The sequence below is a fragment of the Zingiber officinale genome, chromosome 8B (assembly GCF_018446385.1).
Source record: "Zingiber officinale cultivar Zhangliang chromosome 8B, Zo_v1.1, whole genome shotgun sequence".
NCBI lineage: Eukaryota > Viridiplantae > Streptophyta > Magnoliopsida > Zingiberales > Zingiberaceae > Zingiber > Zingiber officinale.
Window position 1 is genome coordinate 35,722,989 of NC_056001.1, and position 13,851 is coordinate 35,736,839.

Below are 13,851 nucleotides of genomic sequence, written 5' to 3' on the forward strand. Positions count from 1 at the left end.
GAGGAAGCTCAAGTCAAGGGGGAGCCTCTAAGGTAAAAAGGAATGTAACTTTTATTGAGCCTATCCCTTTACATTATGGTAAAAAGCATGCTAGTTCTAACTTATATCATTTTAATGCTATTTACCATAAGAATAGAGAGCATGGTAAAATTAAGGAAAATAACGTAGCTTACCATGCTAAAACTACCACACCTAGGATTAGGAAGGTAGATAAAAATCTAGGCAATCACACTAAGGACCTTAGCTACAAGCCTAGAAATAAAAATGCTCATAAATTTAATGGAAAACCAAAAACTAAGGACTTAGTGATAGAAAATCAAGTCTTGAGGTCAAGACTTGATAAAATGGAAAAGACCCTAAAAAGGATGGAAAATATCCTAAAAGGGCAAAATGAGCATAGCCTAGGTCTAGGAGCACAAAGGTCATCTAATGGCCATAGTGGTTTGGGATACAAACCAAAGGCTAAGAAGGATGTAATCTCTTACCATAGGGTTCCATATAGTTATGGAACCAACCCTAGGTCTAGTGGTCAAGCAAAAAATACAAGGGAAGTTATCCCTAAGAGTATTTTTGCAACAAATGTGACTAAGACTTCTAAGAAGTTTAAGAAAGTCACAAAGAAGGTTACAAGGGAAGCAATCTCTAGAGTTGACCTAGAAAAAATGACCAAGACTTCTAAGAAACCAAACAAGGTCACTAGGAAGGTATCTAGGGAAGTTATCCTTAGTGAGTACCTAGAGCATCCAAGGAGCACCAATAGGTGTTGGGTTCCTAGGAGCATTTTCTCTACCCAATAAATGGGTTAGAGAGTGTCAACTCCGATTAGAAGGGTAGTTAACCCAACTTTGAGGAAATTGACACTCAAGGAGCATTTTCAAGGTTTTGTTAACCTTTGAAAATGAAATGGAATTATTATTTACTCCTGGAAAGAGTAAAATGTGCCTAATGGTGGAAGAATTGATTTTAATCTTAAATGACGCATATTGGGAAATTCATAAGAACTACCAAGTTGGGATTTTGGTATGTTCTTAGGAAATTTAAGGCGATCCGAGTCTTAATTTAAAGGTGCCACTCTTGTGGAAAAATGAAATAGACCAACATTTGAGGATATGCTTATTTTCAATTGGCATGCATTAATCAAGGGAATTAGAAATGTCAATTTAGGCTTTGGCATTTTCTTGAAGCACTTTAGGGCAATCTAGGTTTAAGTTGTAAGTTTAGCTAAGATCTTAAGGATACTTAGATAGTTAATCTAGGTATATTTTATTTATGCTAAATCTTGCCATGATTGTTTGCCTATCATATGCCATGACATCATGTCTATTTTTTTTTGCATTCATGTTTTATTATGCAAAATCCAAAAATACCATGTCATGACATTCATACATCATGTAGTTATAGGAATTTTTCTTTTGAAAGTTATTTTATTTTGATGTATGCCATAACATTATCATGCATTAGTTTAATTCCTTGTAATTAAGGACAAATGACATTTAACAACACTTATTAACAAGTGACATCCTAGGTGGATGTCTAATATCTTTAAAATGCCTAGATAGATATGCATGATCCCTAGATTAGGGCAAAACCAAAATCTACATCTCACAAAGACTATAAGGTGACTTGTATGTGCTTTAGTGCACATTAGATACAAGTGAGATGTTAGGATGATGAACAAAGCTCAAGATGTTGATTGAGTGCATTCTTTTGAGTTTTTAGATTCATCAAAACACATAGTTATGTGTTTTCCCATCATTGGGAAAGCTAATGTACAAGTCATGTGCATTATGCCCAAGGAACATGATGGGATATTGGTTTTGAAAATGTTTTTAAAATGCTTTTGGAAAACCATGGTGAAGGCTATCTTTTGATAGTAATCACCATTGAATAGTTAGACACAAACTTGAAGAAAACGCTAAAGTTTTAGCAAGTTTTCAAGCTTGTGTCAATCTTTGAAAATATGATGTATTTTCATAGAAAACTATTTTTCCATGATTAAGTATGCCCTAAATAATGTCTACACGAAATTTTATGATTTTTGGATTTTTGTAGAATTTTCTAGGGGTTTCTGAAGTTGACTGAAATGGAATTTCAGCAACTATCAGAGCTTCGATCGATCCATGGATCGATTGGAGTGCCTGAATCGATCCGTGGATCGATTCAGAAGGCAAGTCTCCCGCGAGCAGAAGCTCGCTGGATCGATCGATCTAGTCTGAATCGATCAGTGGATCGATTCAGAAAGGTTCAATCGATTGGAACTCAACTCCAATCGATCCAAGTTGCTGATTTTGGCTGGGAAGGCCTGATTTCAGCATCTTTGAACCTCTTTGAGTCTAGGTAACCATTCCAAACCCCTAAAATACATTTGTATACATACAAAGGGTGTTTTCATGTGAAAACAAGGATGGATTGGTTAAGGAAAGCTTCATTGAAGTTTAGGTTGAGGTTTGTTTCAAATTTTGAGTATTTGAACCTCAAAACTTCTAAATCTGGGTTTCCTAAAGGTTTAGGGATTCCAAGTCATTGTTGGTGCAATGACAGAAGTTTACCACCATGTCTTTAGGGGGAGGGACTCTTTAAAGACATGAAAAATTTATTTTTCATGAACCTTTGAAGGTGGTTAACCTTCTTTAAAGAAAATGCTCATGTATGAGCTTTTGAACTTGAAATGGGGAGTGGATATCCTCATTATTTCAAGTGGGAACTCAAGTGGTTAGAAAATGCTCAAGGTTGGGTATTTGTCTACATTGAGGGAGAAGTTAAGGATAAATGAAGGGTATGAGACCTTCATTATCGTGTTGATCACAACGAGCGATGTTGTGAACAACGTTGAGCAACTCTTCAGGGGGAGAATCGTCAACAAACGGATTTGTTGATGTGTACCCAAAATTGGGGCAAGGGTTGATGTGTGCCCAAAGATGGGTTGATGTGTAGAAATAGGGGGAGAATGAAAGGACCTGTGAATGAGTGTAAGTTAGGCTTTCATTACCTAGAGGGAGTGTGCCCTCTTAGGGGGAGAATGAAGAGCTTAATTTATGTGTTCATTACCTAGTGGCATGAAGATTGAGGCTATAGGATTAGCCTAACTTACATGTGGTATTGTATGTGTTATTGTGGTATTGTCAAACATCAAAAAGGGGGAGATTGTTGGTGCAACATCCCTCAGGTCAAGGTTGACCTGGTTGACCAAGCTGAGTCTTGGTTTGAGTTTAGATGTTTGACAATAGGAAATTGATTGAAGAAGAGTCAAGTAGGTCAAGGTTGACCGGATACTTGACTGGGAAGTCCTAACTGGGATGTTAGGTAGAATGGAAGTCCTGGTGAGTGAAGCCAGGCAGATGGAAAACCCTAGTGAGTGAAGCTAGGTGAAAGTCCTGGTGAGTGAAGCCAGGTGAAAGCCCTAGTGAGTGAAGCTAGGCAGATTGAAAATCCTAGTGAGTGAAGCTAGGTGAAAGTCCTGGTGAGTGAAGCCAGGTGAAAGCCCTAGTGAGTGAAGCTAGGTGAAAGTCCGGGTGAGTGAAGCCAGGCAAGGGAAAATCCTCAAATCAAGGATGATCGGACATCTGGTGTTGGGAAGTCCAAGTAGGTCAAAGGATTGACTGGATACTTGGCACGAGGAAATACAGATAGGTCAAAGAGATTGACCAGACATCTGATGGAAGTCCAAGTAGGTCAAGGGAGTGACCAGATACTTGGCATGAATAGAAAAGTCCAAGTGGGTCAAAGGGATTGACCAGACACTTGGTGGGAAGTCCTAGCAGGTCAAAGGAGTGACCAGATGCTAGGCATGGTGTACCAACAGGTCAAGGTTGACCGGATGTTGGTTTGAGAGGCTTGGAACTTGGTTTTGGGCAAAAACCAAGTGTTGGATCGATCGATGGATCGATCCAGGCCTTTCTAGCCAGAGAGCCTCCGGATCGATCCGTGGATCGATCCGGATGTCCCAATCGATCGGTGAATCGATCGCGGCTGCTTCGCGCGATAAGCGCCGGATCGATCCGTGGATCGATCTGCATTTCGAGCACGCAGGCGCCGGATCGATCCGTGGATTGATCCAAGCCTCCCGATCGATTGGGAACATTCGAATCGATCGGGATCCAACCGTTAGGCGTCGATAAAGGCCGCAGCGCGATTCCTTTGGCATCTCTTCTCCGATTCACTCCAGATCTCTCGCCCTCCACAAGACTCACAAAGCTCAGATCGCCAGTTCTTGAAGGATCTTGGAAGTTCTCCAAGTCAAGAGGCGGATCAAAGCCAAGAAGAGAAGCTAGGGTTAGGGTTTATACTCATTGTAAGCTTGTATTTCTTGTATCCTTTCCCTCTCTTCTTGTATTGAGTCTTGTAGGGCTTCTCCGCCCTTGGTAGTTACCATAAAGGAGAGTTTTATTTAGTGGAGGGTGTGTGTGTTGGTGTGGATCCTTGGATTAGTCACCTCTTGTGAGGTGGATACCAAGTAAACCAACCGTGTTAGCGTTGCGTGATTGTTTCTTTGTATTTCCGCTGCACATCTTTGAAGAAACAAGCAACGCCGAGCAACGAGCGAACGCGACGAGCTATTCACCCCCCCTCTAGCTACTTTTGGTCCTAACATATAGCTCTAATATAACTCAAACCCGGCCGATCGACGCGGGAGTCTCTGACTTTGAGCCCGTGGCTCTAATATAATATAATCTCAGTCGATCGATTCGGGAGTCTTCGATATTGAGCCCGCGACTCTAATATAATATAATCTCGGTCGATCGGCACGGGAGTCTTCGACATTGAGCTCGCGGCTCTATTATAATATAATCTCAACCGATCGGCACGGGAGTCTTCGACATTGAGCCTGCGGCTTTAATATAATATAATCCCGACCGCTCGACACGGGAGTTTTCAACATTGAGCCCGTGACTCTACTATAATATAATCCCGACCGATCGACATGGGAGTCTTCGACATTGAGCTCGTGACTCTAATATAATATAATTCCGGTCGATCGACACGGGAGTCTTCGACATTGAGCCCGCGACTCTAACATAATATAATCCCGGCCGACCGACACAGGAGTTTTCGACATTGAGCCCGCAACTCTACTATAATATAATCCTGGCCGATCGGTACGGGAGTCATTGATATTGAGCCCGCGGCTCTACTATAATATAATCCCAGCCGACCGGCACGGGAGTCTTCGACATTGAGCTCGCGACTCTACTATAATATAATCTCGGCCGATTGGCACAGGAGTCTTCGACATTGAGCCCGCAGTTCTACTATAATATAATCCCGGTCGATCGGCAAAGGAGTCTTCGACATTGAGCTTGTGGCTCTAATATAATATAATCCCGGTCGATCGGCACGGGAGTCTTCGACATTGAGCCCGCAGCTCTAATATAATATAATCCAGGCCGATCGGCACATGAGTCTTCTACATTGAGCTCGCGGCTCTAATATAATATAATCCTGGCCGATCGACACGGGAGTCTTCGACATTGAGCCGGCAACTCTAATATAATATAATCCCGGTCGATCGGCATGGTAGTCTTCAACATTGAGTCCGCGATTCTAATATAATATAATCCCGGCCGACCAGCCCGCGACCAACATCAGCACGGTAGTCCTTCTCCCGCTGCCTCGTTTTGCTTGGCGAACCAGCTTTCTGTCGATCCTGCTTTCTACTTTTTCCGGCGATTTCCGTGGTCAAACCTTCCGCCTTTGTTTTTCGATGATGGTCAGTTCCTCGCAGCCAGCCGACCTCGCTCCCGACCCATGGTACACCACAATGGAGACTCAATTTGACGCACATGATGCGGCGAGCCTGATTAATGCCTTTGACATCCCTTCTAATTATGAAATAGTTTTAGCTTCGCCTTCAGACCGGCCACACAACCCGCGGCGCGACACAATATGCTTTTTTCGTGATCAATTCGTGACCGGTGTGCAGTTCCCCATTCATCCATTTATTATCGAAGTTTGCAACTTTTTTTGCCTTCCGCTCGCCCAGCTTGTCCCCAACTCTTTCCGCCTTTTGTGCGGTATTGTGGTATTGTTCACAGTCCACAACATTCCCCTTAGGCCCAAGATATTCCATTATTTCTATTACCCCAAGCAATCCGAGATGGGCACCTTTCTCTTCCAGTCCCGGATCGGCCTAGTCTTCTTTGCTAAGATGCCCACCTCCAATAAACATTGGAAAGACTACTTTTACATAAGGTTCCCCGAGCTACCGTCTTTCCGAACCAAGTGGCAGGTCGGACTCCCAAACCCTCCCGAGCTGAAGAGATACAAGACTCAGCCAGAGTACCTCCATGAGGCCAATATGCTAGTCGGCCTGAAGCTCGACATCAATAAGTTGTTACCGGAGGGGGTGCTGTACATGTTCGGGTTGAGTCCGACCCGAACATATCTCCCGGGCGGCATAGGTGAGAAATTCCCTTGGGCTTTTTTCCTTTGGGTCTAATTGTTTTTCCCTCCTTTTTCTTGCAGTTAACACAATGATGAAGTCGGTGGCACTCGGCCTACTGAAACTTAAGGCTGCCGAGGCCGAGGCAGCTGCTGCTAAGGAGATGGAGAGGCTCGGGCTCACGCCGGTCGGCTCTCACGAGGGCGAGGACGAAGAGGCTCAAACTGTTGCTGGAGAATCCGTGCGCAGACCACCACTACTGAGGCTGCGGGAGAGACTGCTCCAACTGGCGTGCAACCCGTCATTCAGTCCGAGGGAACCGAGTCCTCTGGTAAAGGAGTTCCTATGAACAGGCGCAAACGACGCCGAGCGGGCACACCCACCCGTTTGGCCACATCGGCGGTGCGAGTGTCCGAGGAGACGGGCGTTCCTCCAATTGCTCCTGATACCGTGGAGGCCATATCCTCCGATCGGACGCCTTCGCAGTGCGACCTCCCATCTGATCCGGTCGCCGTTTAGCCGATCAGCATCTTGCCCCCCGCGCGCAAGAAGATTTTTCGATCAACGATCCACTCTACTCCGACCGGCCCCTCCTTTGGCCCGGCGATATTTGTTTCGTCAACCCAAAGCGGTCGGCGATCAATAAAGGCGACTTTGCACCTCCCGACAGAGGAGCTTTTGGCGGCTGCCGATCAGCCGACTTCTCCTGAACATCAGATAATTATCCGGGGGTCGTTGGCCAAGATTTGGGAGGAAGCCGGAGCTCGGGTTGCGACTATGCCCCCGGGGCTGCTCGGCAATAGTCACCTATCCCACGCCACAAGGGTAAGTTTTATACAACCCGACTTATTTTAGCTTTACCGTCGCTCAATGTCTGACACTTCCCCGCTCAACTGCAGTACTGGATGGAGAGCGTGGTGGTAACCAACCACCTAGCGATGTTGGAGGAGGAGCTTAAAAAGCTCAACATTTCTGGTGGAGCTCCTTCTCAGGGTACCACATATGCTGAGCTGCAGGCGAACTTGGCTAAGACCAGAAGTTATTGGAGGATGAGCGGAGGAACTCCTCCGGCCTGTAGACCATGGTGGGTCGGCTCGAGACCCAGGTCAAGTCGTATGACCAGAAGATCGATCTGACCACCACCAGGAAGAATAGGGTCGTCGTCGACCTGGAGGCGAAGAACGTGGAGGCCCGAGCCTTGGAGCAAAGGGTCAAGGAGTTGGCGGACCTGCTAACCGCTGAGAAGACTGGTTGCTCGGCAGATGTTACTACTCTTCGGGAGGAATTGAAGACTTTGCAAGATAACCTCGACGCCTCTCGCCTGGCTATGAAAGAATATCAAGATGTCGAGCCGAGTAGTTTCGCTACCATGAGGCAAAACTATATCCGCTCGGACGGTTTTGTTAGCAAGACATGCAAGCGGCTCATCAACGCGTTCGAGCTGGCCCTTACTGCGACAGTCAACCATTTGAAAGCTAAAGGCCAACTCCCTGAGGACGCGACCATCCCCACTGCGGATCACGCCGGGCTCCTCACCACTATCCCTGATGAGATCTTTGATTACTTGGAGTGAGGAGTGATTCTGTAGGATTTTGGATGTATGCTGGCCGCTCTACGACCTCTAACTAAGTATTAATGAAATGTTTCTCATATTTCTGCGTTTGTTGATTTTGCTGCCCATATTTAATCGTGTAGACCTGAGCAGGCTACTGGAATTTCGCGTACCGCTATATTTGTAAGGGTTGCCTCTCAACCCTGGGGATGTCGTTCGACTCCAACCTTGTATTTTCGAGCGGGATTTTTATAGTTGCCGCGTCGACTTTAGGGTTTAACGTCGTCGTTCGACGGTCTTCCGAGCTGGATTTTTATAGTCGTCGCGTCAACTCTATAGAGTTTAGCGTCGCCGCTCGACGGTCTTCAAGGCGGGGTTTTTATAGTCGCCGCTTCGACTCTAAGGTTTAACATCGCCGCTCGACGGTCTTCAAGGCGGGATTTTTATAGTCGCCGCGTTGACTCTAGGGTTTAACGTCGCCGCTCGACGGTCTTCAAGACGGGGTTTTTATAGTTGTCGCTCCGACTCTAGGGTTTAACGTCGCCGCTCAATGGTCTTCAATGCGGGGTTTTTATAGCCGCCGCTCCGACTCTAGGGTTTAACGTTGCCGCTCGACGGTCTTCAAGGCGGGGTTTTTATAGTCACCGCTCCGACTCTAGGGTTTAACGTCGTCGCTCGACGATCTTAAAGGCGGGGTTTTTATAGTCACCGCTCCGACTCTAGGGTTTAACGTCGCCGCTCGACGGGCTTCAAGGCGGGTTGGCCGCTCGGCAATAACTTTGTAAACCTTTGCTTTAGTTTTTAATCCTGCAGCTAAAGGACGCAGAAAACAAAGATTACATGATATTAGTTACATCAGCGCACCTTTCACTCAGCTCGGTACGGCTGGAGATGGTTTGCACTCCATGGACACTCTAGCCTCCGCCCGTCCTCTCCTTCTAGGTAATAAGCACTCGACCAGAGCTTTCCCACGACCTTGAAAGGTCCAGCCCAAGGAGCCTACAGCTTGGTGACATCCCCGACCAGTTTCACCTTTTTCCATACGAAGTCGTCAACCTGAAAAGATCTAGGTATTACCCGCCTGTTGTAGTTCTGGCGCATCCTCTGTCGGTAAGCCGTCAGCCGGACGATTGCTTTGGCGCGTGCTTCGTCCACTAAGTCCAGCTCCAGGAGTCTCCGCCCGACGTTCTCTTCGTTGTATTGCTGTAGACGATCGGATTCGATTCCAACTTCAACAGGGACGACCGCTTCGCCTCCATAGACCAAGTGAAACGGTGTCACTCCCGTCCCCTCCTTTGGGGTCGTGCGGATTGCCCATAGCACGTCCGGAAGCTCGTCCGCCCAGCTGCCCCCGACGTGGTCGAGCCGAACTCGAAGAATTCGTAGAATTTCCCGATTGGCGACTTCAGCTTGCCCGTTGCTCTGGGGATACGCCACGGAAGTGAAGGCCTGCTGAATCCCGTAGCCTTCGCACCATTCTCTGAGATGTTGTCCGACAAACTGTCTCCCATTATCGGAGACGAGCTGACTCGAAATTCCGAACCGGCATATGATGTGCTGCCAGATGAATTTCTGAACCATCTGCTCGGTTATTCTTGCGATCAGCTCAGCCTCGACCTATTTGGAGAAGTAATCTACTGCGACGAGTAGGAACTTTAGTTGGCCAGTCGTCATGGGGAAGGTCCCCACTATATCCATGCCCCACTGATCGAACGAGCAAGATACTGTGGACGTTGTCATCTCTTTTGTGGGTCGGTGTGAGAGGTTGTGCCTCTGACAGGACAGGCATGTGGACACTGTCCGAGCGGCATCCACCTGGAGGGTTGGCCAAAAATACCCGGCCAGTAGTAATTTCCTGGCCAACAACCGACCGCCCGAGTGTCTTGATGCACCTCTTGTAGAATGTACTCGATGTCTTCTGGCCCGACGCACTTGAGCAGGGGCCGGGAAAAGGCTTTCTTATACAGTTGATCCCCAATCAGCGTTAATCTTCCCGCTCTCCTTCTCAACAGGTGAGCTTCCTCCCGATCGGAAGGCGTAATTTTCGATCGCAGGAACTCTATCAACGTTGTCCTCCAATCATTTGGGAAGGCGAGTCTCTCCATCCGATCAACGTGTGCCACCAGAGATACCTGCTCAATCGGCTGCGATATGACAACAGGCGATATGGAGCTAGCTAGCTTGGCCAGCTCGTCTGCCACTTGATTTTTCGCTCGGGGTATCTTCTGAATAATCACCTCCCGAAAGTGGGCTTTTAACCTTTCAAAGGCTTCGGCGTAGAGCTTGAGTCGGGTGTTGCTTATCTCAAATGTCCCAGCGAGTTGCTGAGCGGCTAATTGGGAGTCCGAATGAATCAAGACCCTGATTGCTCCGACATGTCAAGCGGCTTGCAGACCTGCTATGAGCGCCTCGTATTAGGCCTCGTTATTAGTTGCCCGATATTCTAGCCGAACGGACAGATGCATCCATTCTTCTTGAGGCGAGATCAGTAGTATACCGACTCTGCTCCCTTGCCGAGTGGACAATCCATCCACGTATATCCTCCAAGTGGCTTCTGACTCGAGATTCTGTACTTCGGTGGCAAAGTCTGCCAAGGATTGTGCATTGATGGTCGTTCGGGGCTGATACTGTATATCGAACTCACTAAGCTTCATTGTCCATTTGATCAACCGTTCGGATGCTTCCGGATTGAGGAGTACTCGACCCAGATGGTTGTTTGTCATTACTATGATTATATGCGCGAGGAAATATGGTCGAAGCCTCCGAGCGACGAACACCAGTGCAAAGGCAAGTTTCTTGAGACCAGTGTAGCGGGATTCAACATCTTTTAAGATATGTCTCAGGAAGTACACTAGTTGTTCCTCACCGTTCGGCCACACCAATGCCGAGCCGACAATGTGCTCGGTCAAGGATAAATAAATACGGAGCGGCTCGCCGGCAGCTGACTTAGCCAATACAGGCAGAGAACTCAGATATGCTTTTAGCTCTTCAAATGTCTTGTCGCACTCTTCGTCCCATTGGAATTTGGTAGCTCGACGCAGTATCTTGAAAAAAGGGAGGCTCTGGTCGGTAGACTTGGAGATGAATCGAGATAAGGCAGTTATCCGACCGGTGAGGCGCTGAGTTTCCTTCAAATTCCTTGGTGGAGGCATGTCTTGCAACGCCTTTACCTTACTAGGGTTCGCCTCAATGCCCCGTTCGATGACGATGTAGCCGAGGAATTTCCCACCTTTTGAGCTAAACAGACATTTGCTCAAGTTTAGCTTGATTCCATACGCGCGGAGCGTCTAGCAAGTTTCTTCTATATCTGCGCAAAGGTCGACAGCTCGGAGAGACTTAATGAGTATATCATCGACATATACTTCCATGTTTCGTCCGATCTGCTGCCGGAACACCTTATTCATGAGCCTTTGGTAAGTAGCCCCAACATTCTTTAGTCCGAACGACATTACGTTGTAACAATAGGTGTCGTCCGCTGTGATGAAGCTCACCTTTTCTTGGTCCTCCCAAGCAAGCGGCACTTGGTGGTACCCCTGATAAGCGTCCAACATGCATATCAGCTCGCACCCACCCGTGGAGTCCACTACCTGGTCGATCCTGGGCAGTGGGTAAAAATTCTTTGGGCAGGCCTTATTGAGGTCTCGAAAGTCGATGCAGACCCTCCACTTGTTGTCGGGCTTTGAGACTAACACCACATTCACAAGCCATCTCGGGAACTGAATCTCTCTGATATGGCCGACCTCCAAAAGCTTCTCTACCTCAGCTCGAATGATCTGATTCTGCTCGGCGCTAAAATCCCTTTTCCTTTGCTTCATCAGCTTTGCATCCGGTCGGACGTGAAACTCATGCTGCGCTATGCTCGGGGAAACACCGGGTAGTTCATGCGTGCTCCAGGCGAAGACATCATGATTCCGCCGAAGACATCCGATCAGCTTGGCCTTCTGCTTAGCTTGCAAGTCGGCTGCTATGAAGGTTGTTGCCTCCGCCCGGCTAGGGTGTATCTGCACCTCTTCTTTCTCCTCATAAACTAGAGTAGGAGGCTTTTCGGTTATAGTGTTTACCTCGTGCTGAGGAGTTTTCCGAGCGGACTTAGCCTCCGCCTTCACCATCTCGACGTAGCAGCGCCGAGCAGCCAATTGGTCTCCTTTGAGTTCCCCAACCTGGTCTTCTACGAGGAACTTGATCTTCTGGCAATAGGTCGAGACTACCGCCCGGAATTCGTTGAGGGCCGACCTACCCAGGATGACGTTATAGGCTGATGGGGCGTCCACGACGATGAAGGTGGTGGTCCTGGTCCTTCGGAGCGGCTCCTCTCCGAGTGATATAGCCAACCTTGTCTGACCGATCGACTCGACCTCGTTGCCGGTGAACCCGTACAAAGGGGTTGTCATCGATAGCAACTCGGCCCGGTCTATCTGGAGCTGATCGAAGGCCTTTTTGAAGATGATGTTAACCGAGCTCCCTATATCAATAAATATGTGATGAATAGTATAATTAGCGATTACCGCACGAATGATGAGGGCGTCGTCGTGCGGCACTTCGATCCCATCAAGATCCCTTAGACCAAAGTTGATCTCGGGTCCGTTCGCCCTCTCTTGGCTGCATCTCATAGCATGGATCTCCAGTCGTCTAGCATACGACTTCCGGGCTCGGTTGGAGTCTCCGTTGGTCGGTCCACCAGCGATTATGTTGATTTCATCCCGAGCGGCGTTGCTCCGGTTTTCCTCCCCCCGAGCGGAGTGCCCGACTTGCCCGCATGAGGCTGGGGTGCGATCGCCACTCCTTGCTTGATGATGATGTCGCCACTCGGGGGATCGCCTGATCTCCTCTCGCCGTTCGATACTCTTCCGCCGATATCGCAGTTCGGGGGAAGGCGATCGACGACGATAACTTCTGGGGTCAGCTGGGCGATTGCGGGGACCCCACGGCAGTCTCGAGTATTGTAGGTGGCGGATTAATGGAAAGCACAAAACATTGGAGTCCATACCTTTCGCTTGGGCCTTGGTCGTTCGGCCGCCACGTGCTGGACGGCATGTGACCTTGTTTCCTATTGTGGGCGTGCTATATCGGCTCAGGGCCCTCTTGGAGGCTGATGGCTGGTTGGCGGCCTCCGTTCGGCGTGCACAACCGGTTCTGATGGCGCTTCTTTCCTTCAGGCCTCCTGAGCTTCCTCCACGTTGATATATTCGCTGGCCTTCTTTAGTATATGGTCGTAATCGCAGGGCGGCTTCCTGATGAGCGAGCGGAAGAAGTCCCCGTCAATGAGCCCTTGGGTGAAGGCGTGCATCATTGTTTCGGACGAGACCGTGGGGATGTCCATAGTCACCTGGTTAAAGCGTTGAATGTAGGTCCGAAGAGTCTCTCTCGGCCCTTGCTTCATAGAGAACAGACTGACGTTGGTCTTCTGATAGCGCCTGCTGCTCGCGAAGTGGTGGAGGAAGGCCGTCCTGAAGTCCTTGAAGCTTTGAATCGACCCGTCCGGTAACCTTCGAAACCAACGTTGTGCTGAGCCGGACAATGTAGTGAGGAAGACTCAGCACTTAACTCCATCCGTGTACTGATGAAGGGTTGCCGCATTGTCGAACTTGCCGAGGTGATCATCTGGGTCTGTCGATCCGTTGTACTCGCCGATCGCTAAGGGCGCATAGTGCCTTGACAGAGGATCATGCAGAATTGCTTCGGAGAATTGGCTGTTGATCCGCTCAGGTGATAAGTCAGCTCGGGGCGCTTTGCCCTTTCTTGCATCCCGAGCGAGAGCTTCGTCTGAGGAAGACCGGTCTCGATTCGCTTACGCGATCTCAGAGGGCGTCTGGAACAAGGCCCAGTGGAATGAGATCAGTGTGGGTGGCGCCTCTGCTTGCATACCGGTCAGACCTTTGTTTTGACCCCATATAGAGAGTTGTTCCGACCGGTCCTCGTG

The 13,851-nt window shown here is 48.3% G+C and overlaps 1 protein-coding gene across 1 annotated transcript; it reads right to left on the minus strand.

The window, feature by feature from the left end:
- Positions 1-8,930: 8,930 nt before the first annotated feature.
- LOC122013674 lies at positions 8,931-9,442 on the minus strand. Its single transcript, XM_042569912.1, has 2 exons — positions 9,364-9,442; positions 8,931-9,301 (listed from the first exon to the last, which is right to left on the minus strand). Exons 1-2 carry the CDS (start codon positions 9,440-9,442, stop codon positions 8,931-8,933), a joined length of 450 nt encoding a protein of 149 aa, XP_042425846.1.
- Between the last annotated feature and the right edge of the window lie 4,409 nt (positions 9,443-13,851).

Excerpts from the sequence above, each read along its gene's own strand:
- LOC122013674 (XM_042569912.1), bottom strand. The coding sequence starts at position 9,442 with ATGGGAGACAGTTTGTCGGACAACATCTCAGAGAATGGTGCGAAGGCT. Across the intron at positions 9,302-9,363 it reads CAGGCCTTCACTTCCGTGGC|TTCGGCTCGACCACGTCGGG; the intron begins GTATCCCCAGAG and ends GAATTCTTCGAG.